A 15,117-nucleotide genomic window follows, 5' to 3' on the forward strand; every position below is an offset into this window, starting at 1 on the left:
TACAGAGACAGGGAGGGGTGTAGGGGACGGAGGGGTGTAGGGGACGGAGGGGGTTACAGGGACAGGGAGGGGTGTAGGGGACGGAGGGGGTTACAGAGACAGGGAGGGGTGTAGGGGACGGGGGGGGTTACAGAGACAGGGAGGGGTAAAAACATAGAAACAGAAAATAGGTGCAGGGTAGGCCATTCAGCCCTTCGAGCCTGCACTGCCATTCAGTATGATCATGGCTGATCATCCAACTCAGAACCCTGTACCTGCTTTCTCTCCATACCCCCTGATTCCTGTAGCCACAAGAGCCATATCTAACTCCCTCTTAAATATAGCCAATGAACCGGCCTCAACTGTTTCCTGTGGCAGAGAATTCCACAGATTCACCACTCTCTGTGTGAAGAAGTTTTTCCTCATCTCAGTCCTAAAAGGCTTCCCCTTTATCCTTAAACTGTGACCCCTCGTTCCGGACTTCCCCTACATCGGAAACAATCTTCCGGCATCTAGCCTGTCCAATCCCTTTAGAATTTTATACGTTTCAATAAGATCCCCCGTCAATCTTCTAAATTCTAGTGAGTATAAGCCTAGTCGATCCAGTCTTTCTTCATATGAAAGTCCTGTCATCCCAGGAATCAATCTGGTGAACCTTCTTTGTACTCCCACTATGGCAAGAATGTCTTTCCTCAGTTTAGGGGACCAAAACTGCACACAATACTCCATCTGTGCTCTCACCAAGGCCTTGTACAACTGCAGTAGAACCTCCCTGCTCCTGTACTCAAATCCTTTTGCTATGAATGCCAACATACCATTTGCCTTTTTCACCGCCTGCTGTACCTGCATGCCCACCTTCAATGACTGGTATACAATGACACCCAGGTCTCGTTGCACCTCCCTTTTTCCTAATCGGCCACCATTCAGATAATAATCTGTTTTCCTGTTCTTGCAACCAAAGTGGATAACCTCACATTTATCCACATTAAATTGCATCTGCCATGAATTTGCCCACTCACCTAACCTGTCCAAGTCACCCTGCATCCTCTTAGCATCCTCCTCACAGCTAACACCTCCACCCAGCTTCGTGTCATCCACAAACTTGGAGATGCTGCATTTAATTCCCTAGTCTAAATCATTAATGTATATTGTAAACAACTGGGGTCCCAGCACTGAGCCTTGCGGTACCCCACTAGTCACTGCCTGCCATTCTGAAAAGGTCCCGTTTACTCCCACTCTTTGCTTCCTGTCTGCCAACCAATTCTCTATCCACATCAATACCATACCCCCAATACCATGTGCTTTAAGTTTGCACACTAATCTCCTGTGTGGGACCTTGTCATAAGCCTTTTGAAAATCCAAATATACCACATCCACTGGCTCTCCCCTATCCACTCTACTAGTTACATCTTCAAAAAATTCTATAAGATTCGTCAGACGTGATTTTCCTTTCACAAATCCATGCTGACTTTGTCCGATGATTTCACCTCTTTCCAAATGTGCTGTTATCACATCTTTGATAACCGACTCCAGCATTTTCCCCACCACCGATGTCAGACTCACCGGTCTATAATTCCCCGGTTTCTCTCTCCCTCTTTTTTTAAAAAGCAGGGTTACATTAACCACCCTCCAATTCTCAGGAACTAATCCAGAATCTAAGGTGTTTTGAAAAATTATCACTAATGCATCTACTATTTATTGGGCTACTTCCTTAAGCACTCTGGGATGCAGACCATCTGGCCCTGGGGATTTATCTGCCTTTAATCCCTTCAATTTACCTAACACTTCCCTACTAACATGTATTTCCCTCAGTTCCTCCATCTCACTAGACCCTCGTTCTCCTACTATTTCCGGAAGATTATTTATTTCCTCCTTAGTGAAGACTGAACCAAAGTAGATATTCAATTGGTCTGCCATGTCTTTGTTCCCTATGATCAATTCACCTGTTTCTGACTGTAAAGGACCTACATTTGTCTTGACCAATCTTTTTCTTTTCACATAGCTATAAAAGCTTTTACAGTCAGTTTTTATGTTCCCTGCCAGCTTTCTCTCATAATCTTTTTCCCCTTTCCTAATTAAGCCCTTTGTCCTCCTCTGCTGGTCTCTGAATTTCTCCCAGTCTTCAGGTGTGCCGCTTTTTCTGGCTAATCTGTATGTTTCTGCTTTGAAATAGATACTATCCCTAATTTCCCTTGTCAGCCACGGGTGCACTACCTTCCCTGGTTTATTCTTTTGCCAAACTGGGATGAACAATTGTTGTAGTTCATCCATGCAATCTTTAAATGCTTGCCATTGCATATCCACCATCAACCCTTTAAGTATCATTTGCCAGTCTATCTTAGCTAATTCACGTCTCATACCTTCAAAGTTACCCTTCTTTAAGTTCAGAACCCTTGTTTCTGAATTAACTATATCACTCTCCATCTTACTGAAGAATTCCACCATATTATGGTCACTCTTACCCAAGGGGCCTCGCACGACAAGATTTCTAACTAACCCTTCCTCATTGCTCAATACCCAATCTAGAATGGCCTGCTCTCTAGTTGGTTCCTCGACATGTTGGTTCAGAAAACCATCCCGTATACATTCCAAGAAATCCTCTTCCTCAGCACCCTTACCAATTTGGTTCACCCAATCTATATGTAGATTGAAGTCACCCATTATAACTACTGTTCCTTTATTGAACACATTTCTAATTTCCTGTTTAATGCCATCCCCAACCTCACTACTACTGTTAGGTGGCCTGCATACAACTCCCACCAGCATTTCCTGCCCCTTAGTGTTATGCAGCTCTACCCATATCAATTCCACATCCTCCAGGCTAATGTCCTTCCTTTCTATTGCGTTAATCTCCTCTCTAACCAGCAATGCTACCCCACCTCCTTTTCTTTCCTGTCAATCCCTCTTGAATATTGAATATCCCTGGATGTTGAGCTCCCACCCTTGGTCACCCTGGAGCCATGTCTCTGTTATCCCAACTATATCATATTCATTAATAACTACCTGCACATTCAATTCATCCACCTGGTTACGAGTGCTCCTTGCATTGACACACAAAGCCTTCAGGCTTGTTTCTGCAACACTCTTAGCCCTTATACAATTATGTTGAAAAGTGGCCCTTTTTGATTTTTGCCCTGGATTTGCCTGTCTGCCACTTTTACTTTTCACCTTACGACTTTTTTGCTTCTACCCTCATTTTACACCCCTCTGTCTCTCTGCCCTTGTTCCCATCCCCCTGCCACATTAGTTTAGGGGATTAGTGTAGGGGATGGAGAGGGTTACAGAGACAGGGAGGGGTGTAGGGGATGGAGGGGGTTACAGAGACAGGGAGGGGTGTAGGGGACAGAGGAGGTTGCAGAGACAGGGAGGGGTGTAGGGGACAGAGGAGGTTGCAGAGACAGGGAGGGGTGTAGGGAATGGAGGGGGTTACAGAGACGGAGGGGTGTAGGGGTTGATGAGGGATGGAGAGAGGTGGTGAATGGTTGAGAGGGGTTGAGTGAGAGAGGAGGGGATGAAAGGACATTGCAGAGATTCACCCTTGTCTCACCCTCCTCTTTGTCTCTTTCCCTTCTGTCCCCTCCTCCCCTTCCCCATCCCCCACCCCCTTTTCCCTCTCTCTCTTTCCCACCTTCCCCTCTCCCTTTTCCCTCCCCTCTTTCCCTCTTCCCCTTCTTTCTGTCTTTCACCTCCCCTCTTTCCCTTTTCCTGTTCTCCTTTCCCCTTTCTGCCTCCTTTCTTGCTCCGTTCCTCCCTTTCCCTCACCCCATCCCCTCTTCCCCTCCCCACCCTTTCCCAAATCCCCATCTTTTCCCCTTTCACCCTCTTTCTGCCCTTCCCCCTCTCCCCTTTTGTTCTCCTTTCCCTGTCCCCTTCCCCTCTCTCCCCACCCTCCTTCCCTCCCTCCCCTCCTGTTCCTCTCTCTTGCTCTCCCCCCCCCACCCTGTGCCCTTCCTGCCCCTCAGATTCGGGCTTTGCGCACTATGCCCTGACCGTCCAGGGGCCCCGCTTCTCCTTCCTGTACTGGCCCCAGCTGGGTAGCACCCGTCCGGTCAAGTTCCGCTGGAAGCTCGAGCAGGTAAGGGCCGAGGGAGAGGGAGAGGGGGAGGTGTGTCGCGGAGTTGCCGCTCCCCTCGGGGCCACACTCGGCGGAGGGGAGTGACACCTCGGAGGTGCGAGGAGAGGGGCTGCCTGAACTTCTCCGTCTGGAGCGGTGGAACAGTTTGCTGCACCCGTTTCGGTGGCAACAGGACGTGTCGGTTACCGTGGGGACGGCCTGTTACCTTGGCAGTGAGATGTCAACCTGCCAGGTCTGGGTTGCCGTGGGAACAAGGTGCATCCCTGCCGGTCTTGTCACCGTGGAAACCCAGGTGGTATCCATGCTGGGACTGTTGCTATGGGAATGGGAGTGAGCCTGACGGTCCCCTTTGAGTAGTTCACCATGTAAACAGGAATCAAACAAACACCCCACCCCACCCCCCCTCCTGTTTGTCACCATAGGCACAGCTGTAGGCCAGATCCTCCACTGTGATGGAGGGAACAGGAAGCCTCCAGGTTGTTTGCCGTGGAAACACAAGCGTGCCCTCCTGGATGATTTGACAGCAGCAGGAAGCCACCTGAACCTGTTGCCATGGGAACAGCAGGAACAGTCAGTCAATCTCCGGCACTGGTTGCCATGGACACAAGAGTAGGCCGAGTGAAGCCTGTCGGGGGAGATGGAGATGCCATGGGAGAGGGGTGGAGGAGAAGTGATGGAGGTGGTGGTAATAGTGTGAGGGAGACAGGAGGGAGGGAAGACGGGAAGGGGAGAGGGGGACAGGGGAAGCAGGGGAATGGGGAGACAGGAAGGAGGGAAAGGGGAAGATGCGAGGGAGGGAGAAGGGGAGGTGAGAAGGAGGGAGAAGGGGAGATGGAAGGGAGAGAGGAAGGGGGAGATGAGAGGTGGAGACAGAGGGGGAGAGGGAGAGTGAGAAGGGGAGAGGAGGGTGGAGACAGAGGGAGACAGGGAGAGCAAGAGTGAAGAGGGAGATGAAGAGGGAGAGGGAGATACAAGGCTGCGAGAAGTTCATTGCCCTGTTGAACAGTTGAGTGAGGCCAGGTACAGTGATAATCCTGTTTGCAGTAACATTACAGGCACAAAGTCACTGGTCACACACAGATTATAAATGGCACGTGAAATTGTGCGGTGAGAGAGAATAGACTGTGGAGGGGGTAAGGAGGGGGTGGTGTGGGCAGACCACCAGCCAGAGGTATATGTGGTCAGGCGGGGGAAGAGGCATGTGGGGGCAGGAGGAATCAGGGTCAAAGTGAAGAATCACCCCTGGTCCTGATGTCTAACGGGGAGCCGGTACTGAGCAACAGGCATACGAACCTGAGGTACACGTGTACAAACCTGCACTACAGTCACTTGGTCTCTGCAGTGCTGGCATACAGTCCTGCATTCCAGGTATATGGGTCTGAATTACAAGCATATGGGTCTATATTACAGGCATACGTGTATACATTACAGCATATATGTCAAACTCAAGGCCCGCGGGCCAAATCCGGCCCGCGGTGGAATTATCTTTGGCCCACGAGATAATATCTAATTACTATTAAAGCTGGCCCCAGTAATCGAAGCGCCTATAGCGTATGATATGGCTAATGCTGAGTTTATTCAGGTACCATGTTTTTCAGGGTTTTTAGTGTTTATTCGGCAGTCTTGCTCGGCAGTCTTCTTTATAAGAAACGGAATTTGTAAAGTGAAACACTTTGTAGTTATAGCAGAGACTGAGACACATGAGAGCAGGCTGAAAAAACGGAGGCAACGAAAGCTGCGTTCGCACGCGTCCGACTGATCCGGCCCGCATGAAGCTGCATTTTGCTCAATCCGGCCCGTGACCTAAAATGAGTTTGACACCCCTGCATTACAGGCATTGGGTTTACATTATAAGCACACTGGCCTTTGTTACAGGTGTACAGGGCCTTATCACAGGCATGAGGCTCTGCGTTACTGGTCTACAATACAAGCCCACATTTGAGGCAGATGGGACTGCATTACAGGTGGACACTTTTGCATTACAGATGTAATGATATTGCAGGCATACAGAGCTGCATTACGGACCAGCAGGGACTGCATTACAGGCACACGCAGGCCTGAACGACAGGCGTAAGTCCCCCCCTCTGCTGTATAACAAGCCAGTTTGGGCCCTGGCAAACAGGCGGACAGGCCCCGGGCTGGCAGAGTGGGCGAAGACATCAGTGAAGAGCGAGTGGAGTTCCGGATGCAGGTTTAATGACGACCACTTCCCCCACAACTGATGCTTGTCCCTGAGCCAGCCAGCAGCACCAGGGTACAACAGCACCGTGACCATTGTGAACTTTATCCCACTGATTTATCAAAGGGGGTGTTAAATCAGCATGCAGGAGGGAGATTGAAAACTTGGCTGAGTGGTGTCATCACAACAACCTCTCACTCAGTGTCAGTAAGAGCAATGAACTGACTGTAGGCTTCAGCAGAGGGAAGTCCATGAGCCAGTAATCGTCGGAGGATCAGAGGTGGAGAGGGTCGGTAACTTTAAATTCCCGGGTGTCACTACCTCAGAGGACCCATCATAGGAATATTATTGCTTAAGAAAGGACGACAGTGCGTCTACTTGCTTAGGAGTCTGTGGAGGTTTGGGATATCATTGAAAACCTGGGCAAACTTCTACAGATGTGTGGTGGAAAGTGTGCTGACAGGCTGCATTACGCCCTGGTACGGGAACACCAATGACTTTGAGTGGAAAATCCTACAAAAGGTAGTGGATTGGGCCCCGTACATCACGGGTAAAACCCTCCCAACCATTGAGCACATCTACAGGAAACATTGTCACAGGAAAGCAGCGTCCTCCATCAGAGATCCTCACCATGATCCTCACCAAAGGCCATGATCTTTTCTCACTGCTGCCATCAGGAAGAAGGTACAGGAGCCTCAGGACTCACACCACCAGGGTCAGGGACAGTTACTACCCCCCGAACATCAGGCTCCTGAACAAAAGGGGATAGCGACTCTCATTCTACTGAGATTCCCACAACCGATGGTCTCATCCTGGGACTCTTTATCTTGTTATTTCATGCCCTCGTTATCTACTGCTATTTATTTGTATCTGTATTCGCAGTTTGTTGTTCATCGATCCTGTTTACAGTTACTGTTCGATAGATTTGCCGAGCATGCCCGCAGTAAAAAGAATCTCATTAAATTTTACTTTGAGCTTTTGATGGTGCTCTTTCTTGTAAACCTTACGCACAATTGTGCACGAACACTGTTTGCCTGATGCTCTGACCCTGCGATGCTTTTGGAGGTAAGTTTTCTCATCGGACCGGTCGGTACCCGTGTTCGTGTAGATGACAGAGAAGGCGATGTCGAGGGCTCCCCCTGACCCTCTCCTCCCCTCTCTCCCCACCCAGGTCTGCGACGATGAGTGGCACCACTACGCCCTGAGCCTCCAGTTCCCCACCGTGGTCCTCTACGTAGACGGCGTCACCTTCGAACCCGCCCTGGTCATGGAGAGCGGCCCCTTCCGTCCCCCCAGGCCTCAGCCTCGCCTGGTCATCGGGGCCTGCTGGGCAGGTGAGTACGGCTCCCCACTTCCCCCACTCGACGGCACGGCACGTCCCGCTCCAACTCGGCGCAGGAGCGGGTGGCCGAGTCTCCCGCACGCCGGATTCAGGGTCACCGTGTGCTCTGGCAGGCGTTCCCTCCCTTCACACTCCTGTCGAGGCAGCTCGAGGCCGCGGCTGGGATTAGAACGACGTCCCTGGAGGACAGAGGAGGGGGAGTTTCGGCAGCAAGATGGTGATGAATCTGTGATGAATCGGCCACAGGCGGCTGTGGAAACCAAATCAATGGGTGTATTTGAAGCTGAGGTTGACGTTGTGGGTTAGACAGGACATCAGAAGTTACGGGGAGAAGGCAGGAGAGAGGGGTCGAGAGGGATAGTAAATCAGTCAGGATGAAGTGGCAGAGCGGACCAAAAGAGCCAAACGGCCGAGCTCAGCTCCGGAGTCTTATGGCCTATTGAACGCGGGGAGACTGAGGAATAGAGACCAGCTGTCATTCCCCAGCACAGACTAATAGAGAGGGAGGGAGGGTGGATCGGACTGTCGGGTGGTGTAGACGGGTGTTTGCATTGACCTGGGTGGTGGGGTCACTGACGATGGATGCTGCTTTCTCGTGTCAGTGCTCCTTATTGGTGTGTTCACTGATGGGGGAGGGCTTCCCTGTGTCCTCCATTTTCCACAGGCTTTTCCATTCTTGGGCTTTCCATACCAGGCCACGATGTCCCAGTCTGGATACTCTCTGCTGTCTGTGTATAGAAGTTTGTCAAAATTTTAGGTGTAATACTGAACCTTCCCAGATTTCCAGGAAAGTTCTCTCTAGTTCTCATTCGTTTTCTCTCAGTCTCTCTGTCCCACACTTGCTCTCTCTCACTCTCATTTTCACCCTGACACTCTCCCTTTCTCTCTCCCCACTCCCTTTATCTCTCTCACACACTCCTTCTCACCTCCTCTTCTTCCCTCTCTCTCCCCTTCCTCCACTCACTCACTCCCTCTCTCATCTCTCCCCTTCCGCTCTTCAGCTTTCTCTCTCCCTCCCTTACCTTTATATCCCCTATCTTTTTTCTCCTCTTTTCCCATTTCTTCCTTTCCCTCTCCCGTTTATACTGTCTCTACACCCCTCTCTCCTTCCAACCCCTCTCCCTCCCTTTTCCTTCCTACTCTCTCTCCACTCTCCCCCCTCACACATCTCTCTCTCTCTCTCCCCATCCTCGCTCATTCTTTCCTTCCCGCCCCATTCAGACCCCGCCACCCTCACCACACCCTCTTGCTGCCCCTTCTCCCTCTCTCGCTGTCACCATCCCTTTTGCCCTCTCTCCCTCCCACTTTCTCTTTGTCCCTCCCTCTCCTTTCTGTCTCTCACTCTCTCACCCTTGCCCCTCTGTCTCCATACTCTCTCTCCCTCCCCCACTCTCCCTCTTCCTTTCCACTCCACACCCCTCCCACTCAGCACACTCTGTTCTCCCGTCTCTCCACTTCACTCTCTCTCTTTATCTACCCTTCCCCCTCTCCCCTCTGTCTCCATACTCTCTCTCCCTCCCCCACTCTCCCTCTTCCTTTCCACTCCACACCCCTCCCACTCAGCACACTCTGTTCTCCCGTCTCTCCACTTCACTCTCTCTCTTTATCTACCCTTCCCCCTCTCCCCTCTGTCTCACTTTATCTCAATCTCCCGCCCCTCACTGTTGCCACATTTGCTCTCTCTCTCCCCCCTCCTTCCCTCTCTCCCCCTCTCCCTCTTGCTCTCCTCCTCACTTTCACTTTCCCCCACTCTGTCTGTCTCTCCCTCTTTCTATATAAATATTGCTGTGTCTCCCTCTTTCTCTGGCTGTCTCTCACTCTCTCTGTTACTCTTTCTCACTCTCTCTCTGTGCCCCCCTCTTTCATTCTAACTCTCCCTCCATCCCTCTCGATCTAACTCTGACCCATTTTTCTCTTTCTGTCCCTCTCTCTCTCTCTGTCACTCTCTCTCTCTGTGTCCCACTCTTTCTCACTCTCTGACTGATCTTTCTCTCTCTATCCCTCTCTTTCTCTCTCCCTTCCCCCCTCTTTTTCTCACTAACCCTCTCCCCATCCCCTCGCTCTCTCCCTCTCTCAAGACTCTGTTTGATCTTTCTTTCTCTATCCCTCTCTTTCTGTCTCTCTCCCTTCCCCCCTCTCTTTTTCTCGCTAACTCTCTCTCCCACTCCCTCTCCCCATCCCCTTGCTCTCTCCCTCTCTCAAGACTCTGTTTGATCTTCTCTCTGCAGATGAGATCTGGACAGAAACAAACAACATCACCGACGTTCCCCCAGGTAAAGACCTTGTCCTCCCCTCCACCCTATCTCCCACCTTCTTCCCTCTCCCGCCCTACCTGCCTCCTTCAAGATCCACGCACCCTCTTCCGAGCCGCTAACCAACCCTCCCTCTGCTGGCAGCACTGAGGTTGGGGGTAGTGTTGTGGAAGGAAGAGGGAATGGAGGGGAGGTATTGAAGGAGTGAATGGGAGGTAGGGTAGGAGAGGGAGGGGTATTGAGGGTCGGCAAATGAGTTGTGAGTGGAGGGGATGTAGTGTGGGTGAGGAAGGGAGGGTTGGGAGGGGAAGATTTAAGGGGAAGTGAGGGAGGAGGGAAAGGAGTGGACAAGAATTGAGGGTGGGTCAGTGAGTGGAGGGGAGGGGAAGTGAGGGAGGGTGTGGTGTTACAGAGGCAATGAGGGAAGTGAGGGATGAATGGAGTGGAGGGTGAGAGGGTGAAAGAGCAGAGCTGAGGAAGGAGAGATAAAAGAAGGGAATTGAGGGAGGGGCAATGAGGGAGGAGTGAAGGGAGAGGAAGGTCAGGTGAGAGAGGGGGAGGACAGAGAAGGACAATGAGTAAGGGGAGGGGAGGAGGGCACTGGAGGAGAGGGAGGGAAGCTGAGGAAGTTCTGTGAGGGTGGAGAGGAGGTAGGGGCAATGAGGGAGGAAATGGAAAGGGTGAGGAGGAGTAGTAATGGAGAAGAGCTGAGGGAAGGAGAGGGTGAAGAGGAGCTGTGAGGCAGGGAAAGGAGAGGCTGAGGAGGGGCAGTGAGTGAAGAGGAGAGGTAGGGGAGGTGAGGGAGGGAGAGGGTGAGGAGGGGCAGTGAGTGAAGAGGAGAGGTAGGGGAGGTGAGGGAGGGAGAGGGTGAGGAGGGGCAGTGAGTGAAGAGAAGAGGTAGGGGAGGTGAGGGAGGGAGAGGGTGAGGAGGGGCAGTGAGTGAAGAGGAGAGGTAGGGGAGGTGAGGGAGGGAGAGGAGAGGCTGAGGAGGGGCAGTGAGTGAAGAGGAGAGGTAGGGGAGGTGAGGGAGGGAGAGGGTGAGGAGGGGCAGTGAGGGAGGAGAGGAGGGAACAGAGGGACAGTGTGAAGGGAACGTGATGCTGACCGATTGTCCCTCTCCCCTCTGCAGCCCCGCAGGAGCCCCCTCTGGAACGGTCACTGGTGGCGCTGTTGGCGGGGGTGACGGTCAGGCCTGGGCCCGTGGATGGTCACCAGGTTCTCGAGTGTCTCTACTCCTGTAGAGAAGGACTCGACTTCAGCGACTTCGAGAGTCTGGGCAAAGGCATGAAGGTGCGTCGGCCCAGAGGGATTAGGAGGGGTCTGCTCTCCCATGGGTGAGGGGTCTGCTCTCCCATGGGTGAGGGGTCCAGTGCAGGACTGGGACTGAGGGGTCTGCTCTCCCATGGGTGAGGGGTCTGCTCTCCCATGGGTGAGGGATCCAGTGCAGGACTGGGACTGAGGGGTCTGCTCTCCCATGGGTGAGGGATCCAGTGCAGGACTGGGACTGAGGGGTCTGCTCTCCCACGGGTGAGGGATCCAGTGCAGGACTGGGACTGAGGGGTCTGCTCTCCCATGGGTGAGGGATCCAGTGCAGGACTGGGACTGAGGGGTCTGCTCTCCCATGGGTAAGGGATCCAGTGCAGGACTGGGACTGAGGGGTCTGCTCTCCCATGGGTGAGGGATCCAGTGCAGGGCTGGGACTGAGGGGTCTGCTCTCCCATGGGTGAGGGATCCAGTGCAGGACTGGGACTGAGGGGTCTGCTCTCCCATGGGTGAGGGATCCAGTGCAGGACTGGGACTGAGGGGTCTGCTCTCCCATGGGAGAGGGATCCAGTGCAGGACTGGGACTGAGGGGTCTGCTCTCCCATGGGTGAGGGATCCAGTGCAGGACTGGGGCTGAGGGGTCTGCTCTCCCATGGGTGAGGGGTCTGCTCTCCCATGGGTGAGGGGTCTGCTCTCCCATGGTGAAGGATCCAGTGCAGGACTGGGACTGAGGGGTCTGCTCTCCCATGGGTGAAGGATCCAGTGCAGGACTGGGACTGAGGGGTCTGCTCTCCCATGGGTGAGGGATCCAGTGCAGGACTGGGACTGAGGGGTCTGCTCTCCCATGGGAGAGGGATCCAGTGCAGGACTGGGAATGAGGGGTCTGCTCTCCCATGGGTGAAGGATCCAGTGCAGGGCTGGGACTGAGGGGTCTGCTCTCCCATGGGTGAGGGATCCAGTGCAGGACTGGGACTGAGGGGTCTGCTCTCCCATGGGTGAGGGATCCAGTGCAGGGCTGGGACTGAGGGGTCTGCTCTCCCATGGGTGAGGGATCCAGTGCAGGACTGGGGCTGAGGGGTCTGCTCTCCCATGGGAGAGGGATCCAGTGCAGGGCTGGGGCTGAGGGGTCTGCTCTCCCATGGGTGAGGGATCCAATGCAGGGCTGGGGCTGAGGGGTCTGCTCTCCCATGGGTGAGGGATCCAGTGCAGGACTGGGGCTGATGGGTCTGCTCTCCCATGGGTGAGGGATCCAGTGCAGGACTGGGACTGAGGGGTCTGCTCTCCCATGGGTGAGGGATCCAGTGCAGGACTGGGGCTGATGGGTCTGCTCTCCCATGGGTGAGGGATCCAGTGCAGGACTGGGACTGAGGGGTCTGCTCTCCCATGGGTGAGGGATCCAGTGCAGGACTGGGACTGAGGGGTCTGCTCTCCCATGGGTGAGGGATCCAGTGCAGGACTGGGGCTGAGGGGTCTGCTCTCCCATGGGAGAGGGATCCAGTGAAGGACTGGGACTGAGGGGTCTGCTCTCCCATGGGTGACGGGTCTGCTCTCCCATGGGTGAGGGATCCAGTGCAGGACTGGGACTGAGGGGTCTGCTCTCCCATGGGTGAGGGATCCAGTGCAGGACTGGGACTGAGGGGTCTGCTCTCCCATGGGAGAGGGATCCAGTGAAGGACTGGGACTGAGGGGTCTGCTCTCCCATGGGTGAAGGATCCAGTGCAGGGCTGGGACTGAGGGGTCTGCTCTCCCATGGGTGAGGGATCCAGTGCAGGACTGGGACTGAGGGGTCTGCTCTCCCATGGGTGAGGGATCCAGTGCAGGGCTGGGGCTGAGGGGTCTGCTCTCCCATGGGAGAGGGATCCAGTGCAGGGCTGGGGCTGAGGGGTCTGCTCTCCCATGGGTGTGGGGTCTGCTCTCCCATGGGTGAGGGATCCAGTGCAGGGCTGGGGCTGAGGGGTCTGCTCTCCCATGGGTGAGGGGTCTGCTCTCCCATGGGTGAGGGATCCAGTGCAGGGCTGGGGCTGAGGGGTCTGCTCTCCCATGGGTGAGGGGTCTGCTCTCCCATGGGTGAGGGATCCAGTGCAGGACTGGGACTGAGGGGTCTGCTCTCCCATGGGTAAGGGATCCAGTGCAGGACTGGGGCTGAGGGGTCTGCTTTTGCATGGGTGAGGGATCCAGTGCAGGGCTGGGACTGAGGGATCTGCTCTCCCATGGGTGAGGGATCCTGTGCAGGGCTGGGACTGAGGGGTCTGCTCTCCCATGGGTGAAGGATCCAGTGCAGGCCTGGGGCTGAGGGGTCTGCTCTCCCATGGGTGAGGGATCCAGTGCAGGGCTGGGGCTGAGGGGTCTGCTCTCCCATGGGTGAGGGGTCTGCTCTCCCATGGGTGAGGGGTCTGCTCTCCCATGGGTGAGGGATTCAGTGCAGGGCTGGGGCTGAGGGGTCTGCTCTCCCATGGGTGAGGGGTCTGCTCTCCCATGGGTGAGGGGTCTGCTCTCCCATGGGAGAGGGATCCAGTGCAGGGCTGGGGCTGAGGGGTCTGCTCTCCCATGTGTGAGCTGGTCAGATAGTCCCAACTAGAGAGGAACCTACTGAAACAGAAGGTGACATATGGGTGTCAGATTCACTGACGTGGGCGAGGGATCCACTCATCAAGGAGCTGGTGATCCACTGATCCAGGGTGGAGAGACTCACTAATTCAGGAGTTGGGAGATCTACTGACCCAGGGGTGGAGATCCTTTGGCCCAGGTGGTGAGGGATCTACTGACCCGGGGTGGAGATCCTTTGGCCCAGGTGGTGAGGGATCTACTGACCCAGGGGTGGAGATCCTTTGGCCCAGATGGGGAAGGATCTATTGACCCGGGGTGGAGATCCTTTGGCCCAGATGGTGAAGGATCTATTGACCCGGGGTGGAGGTCCTTTGGCCCAGATGGTGAAGGATCTATTGACCCGGGGTAGAGATCCTTTGGCCCAGATGGTGAAGGATCTATTGACCCGGGGTGGAGATCCTTTGGCCCAGATGGTGAAGGATCTATTGACCCGGGGTGGAGATCCTTTGGCCCAGATGGTGAAGGATCTATTGACCCAGGGTGGAGATCTTTTGGCCCAGATGGTGAAGGATCTATTGACCCGGGGTGGAGATCCTTTGGCCCAGATGGTGAAGGATCTATTGACCCGGGGTGGAGATCCTTTGGCCCAGATGGTGAAGGATCTATTGACCCGGGGTGGAGATCCTTTGGCCCAGATGGTGAAGGATCTATTGACCCGGGGTGGAGATCCTTTGGCCCAGATGGTGAAGGATCTATTGACCCGGGGTGGAGATCCTTTGGCCCAGATGGTGAAGGATCTATTGACCCGGGGTGGAGATCCTTTGGCCCAGATGGTGAGGGATCTATTGACCCGGGGTGGAGATCCTTTGGCCCAGATGGTGAGGGATCTATTGACCTGGGGTGGAGATCCTTTGGCCCAGATGGTGAGGGATCTATTGACCCGGGGTGGAGATCCTTTGGCCCAGATGGTGAAGGATCTATTGACCCGGGGTGGAGATCCTTTGGCCCAGATGGTGAAGGATCTACTGACCCGGGGTGGAGATCCTTTGGCCCAGATGGTGAGGGATCTACTGACCCGGGGTGGAGATCCTTTGGCCCAGATGGTGAAGGATCTATTGACCCGGGGTGGAGATCCTTTGGCCCAGATGGTGAGGGATCTACTGACCTGGGTGTGGGAAGTCCTTTGAGCAGGTGGTGACCCTGGGTTGAGTTGAGTGGATGGATCAGATATTTACTGTGCTTTCCTTTCCCCTCTTCTCCTCTCTCTTCCACCTTCTGCCTCACCTCTCGCGCTCCCCCTCCCCAACACCTTCCACACCCCCCTCCCCATCTCTCTCCTTCACCTCTCTATTCTCCACCTCCCCATCTCCATCTCACCCCTCCATTAACTCCCCCTTCTCTCTTCCCCTGCTATGGTCCCACCTTCCCAACTCCTCACCCTGCCCTTTCTCCCTCCATCTCACCCCTCCTCATCTACCCT

General features: G+C 54.3%; 1 protein-coding gene across 1 annotated transcript in view; it reads left to right on the forward strand.

Annotated features, from left to right (window-relative positions):
- The window catches only part of LOC140722827 (calsyntenin-3-like), a 357,884-nt gene that overhangs the window by 48,552 nt on the left and 294,215 nt on the right, over window positions 1–15,117 (forward strand). Inside the window, 4 exon segments of the mRNA XM_073037480.1 lie at window positions 3,942–4,054; window positions 7,405–7,567; window positions 9,804–9,848; window positions 10,957–11,117. Coding sequence (XP_072893581.1) covers window positions 3,942–4,054; window positions 7,405–7,567; window positions 9,804–9,848; window positions 10,957–11,117 — 482 coding nt within the window.

Source organism: Hemitrygon akajei, unplaced genomic scaffold (genome assembly GCF_048418815.1).
Source record: "Hemitrygon akajei unplaced genomic scaffold, sHemAka1.3 Scf000090, whole genome shotgun sequence".
NCBI classification, from domain to species: Eukaryota; Metazoa; Chordata; class Chondrichthyes; order Myliobatiformes; family Dasyatidae; genus Hemitrygon; species Hemitrygon akajei.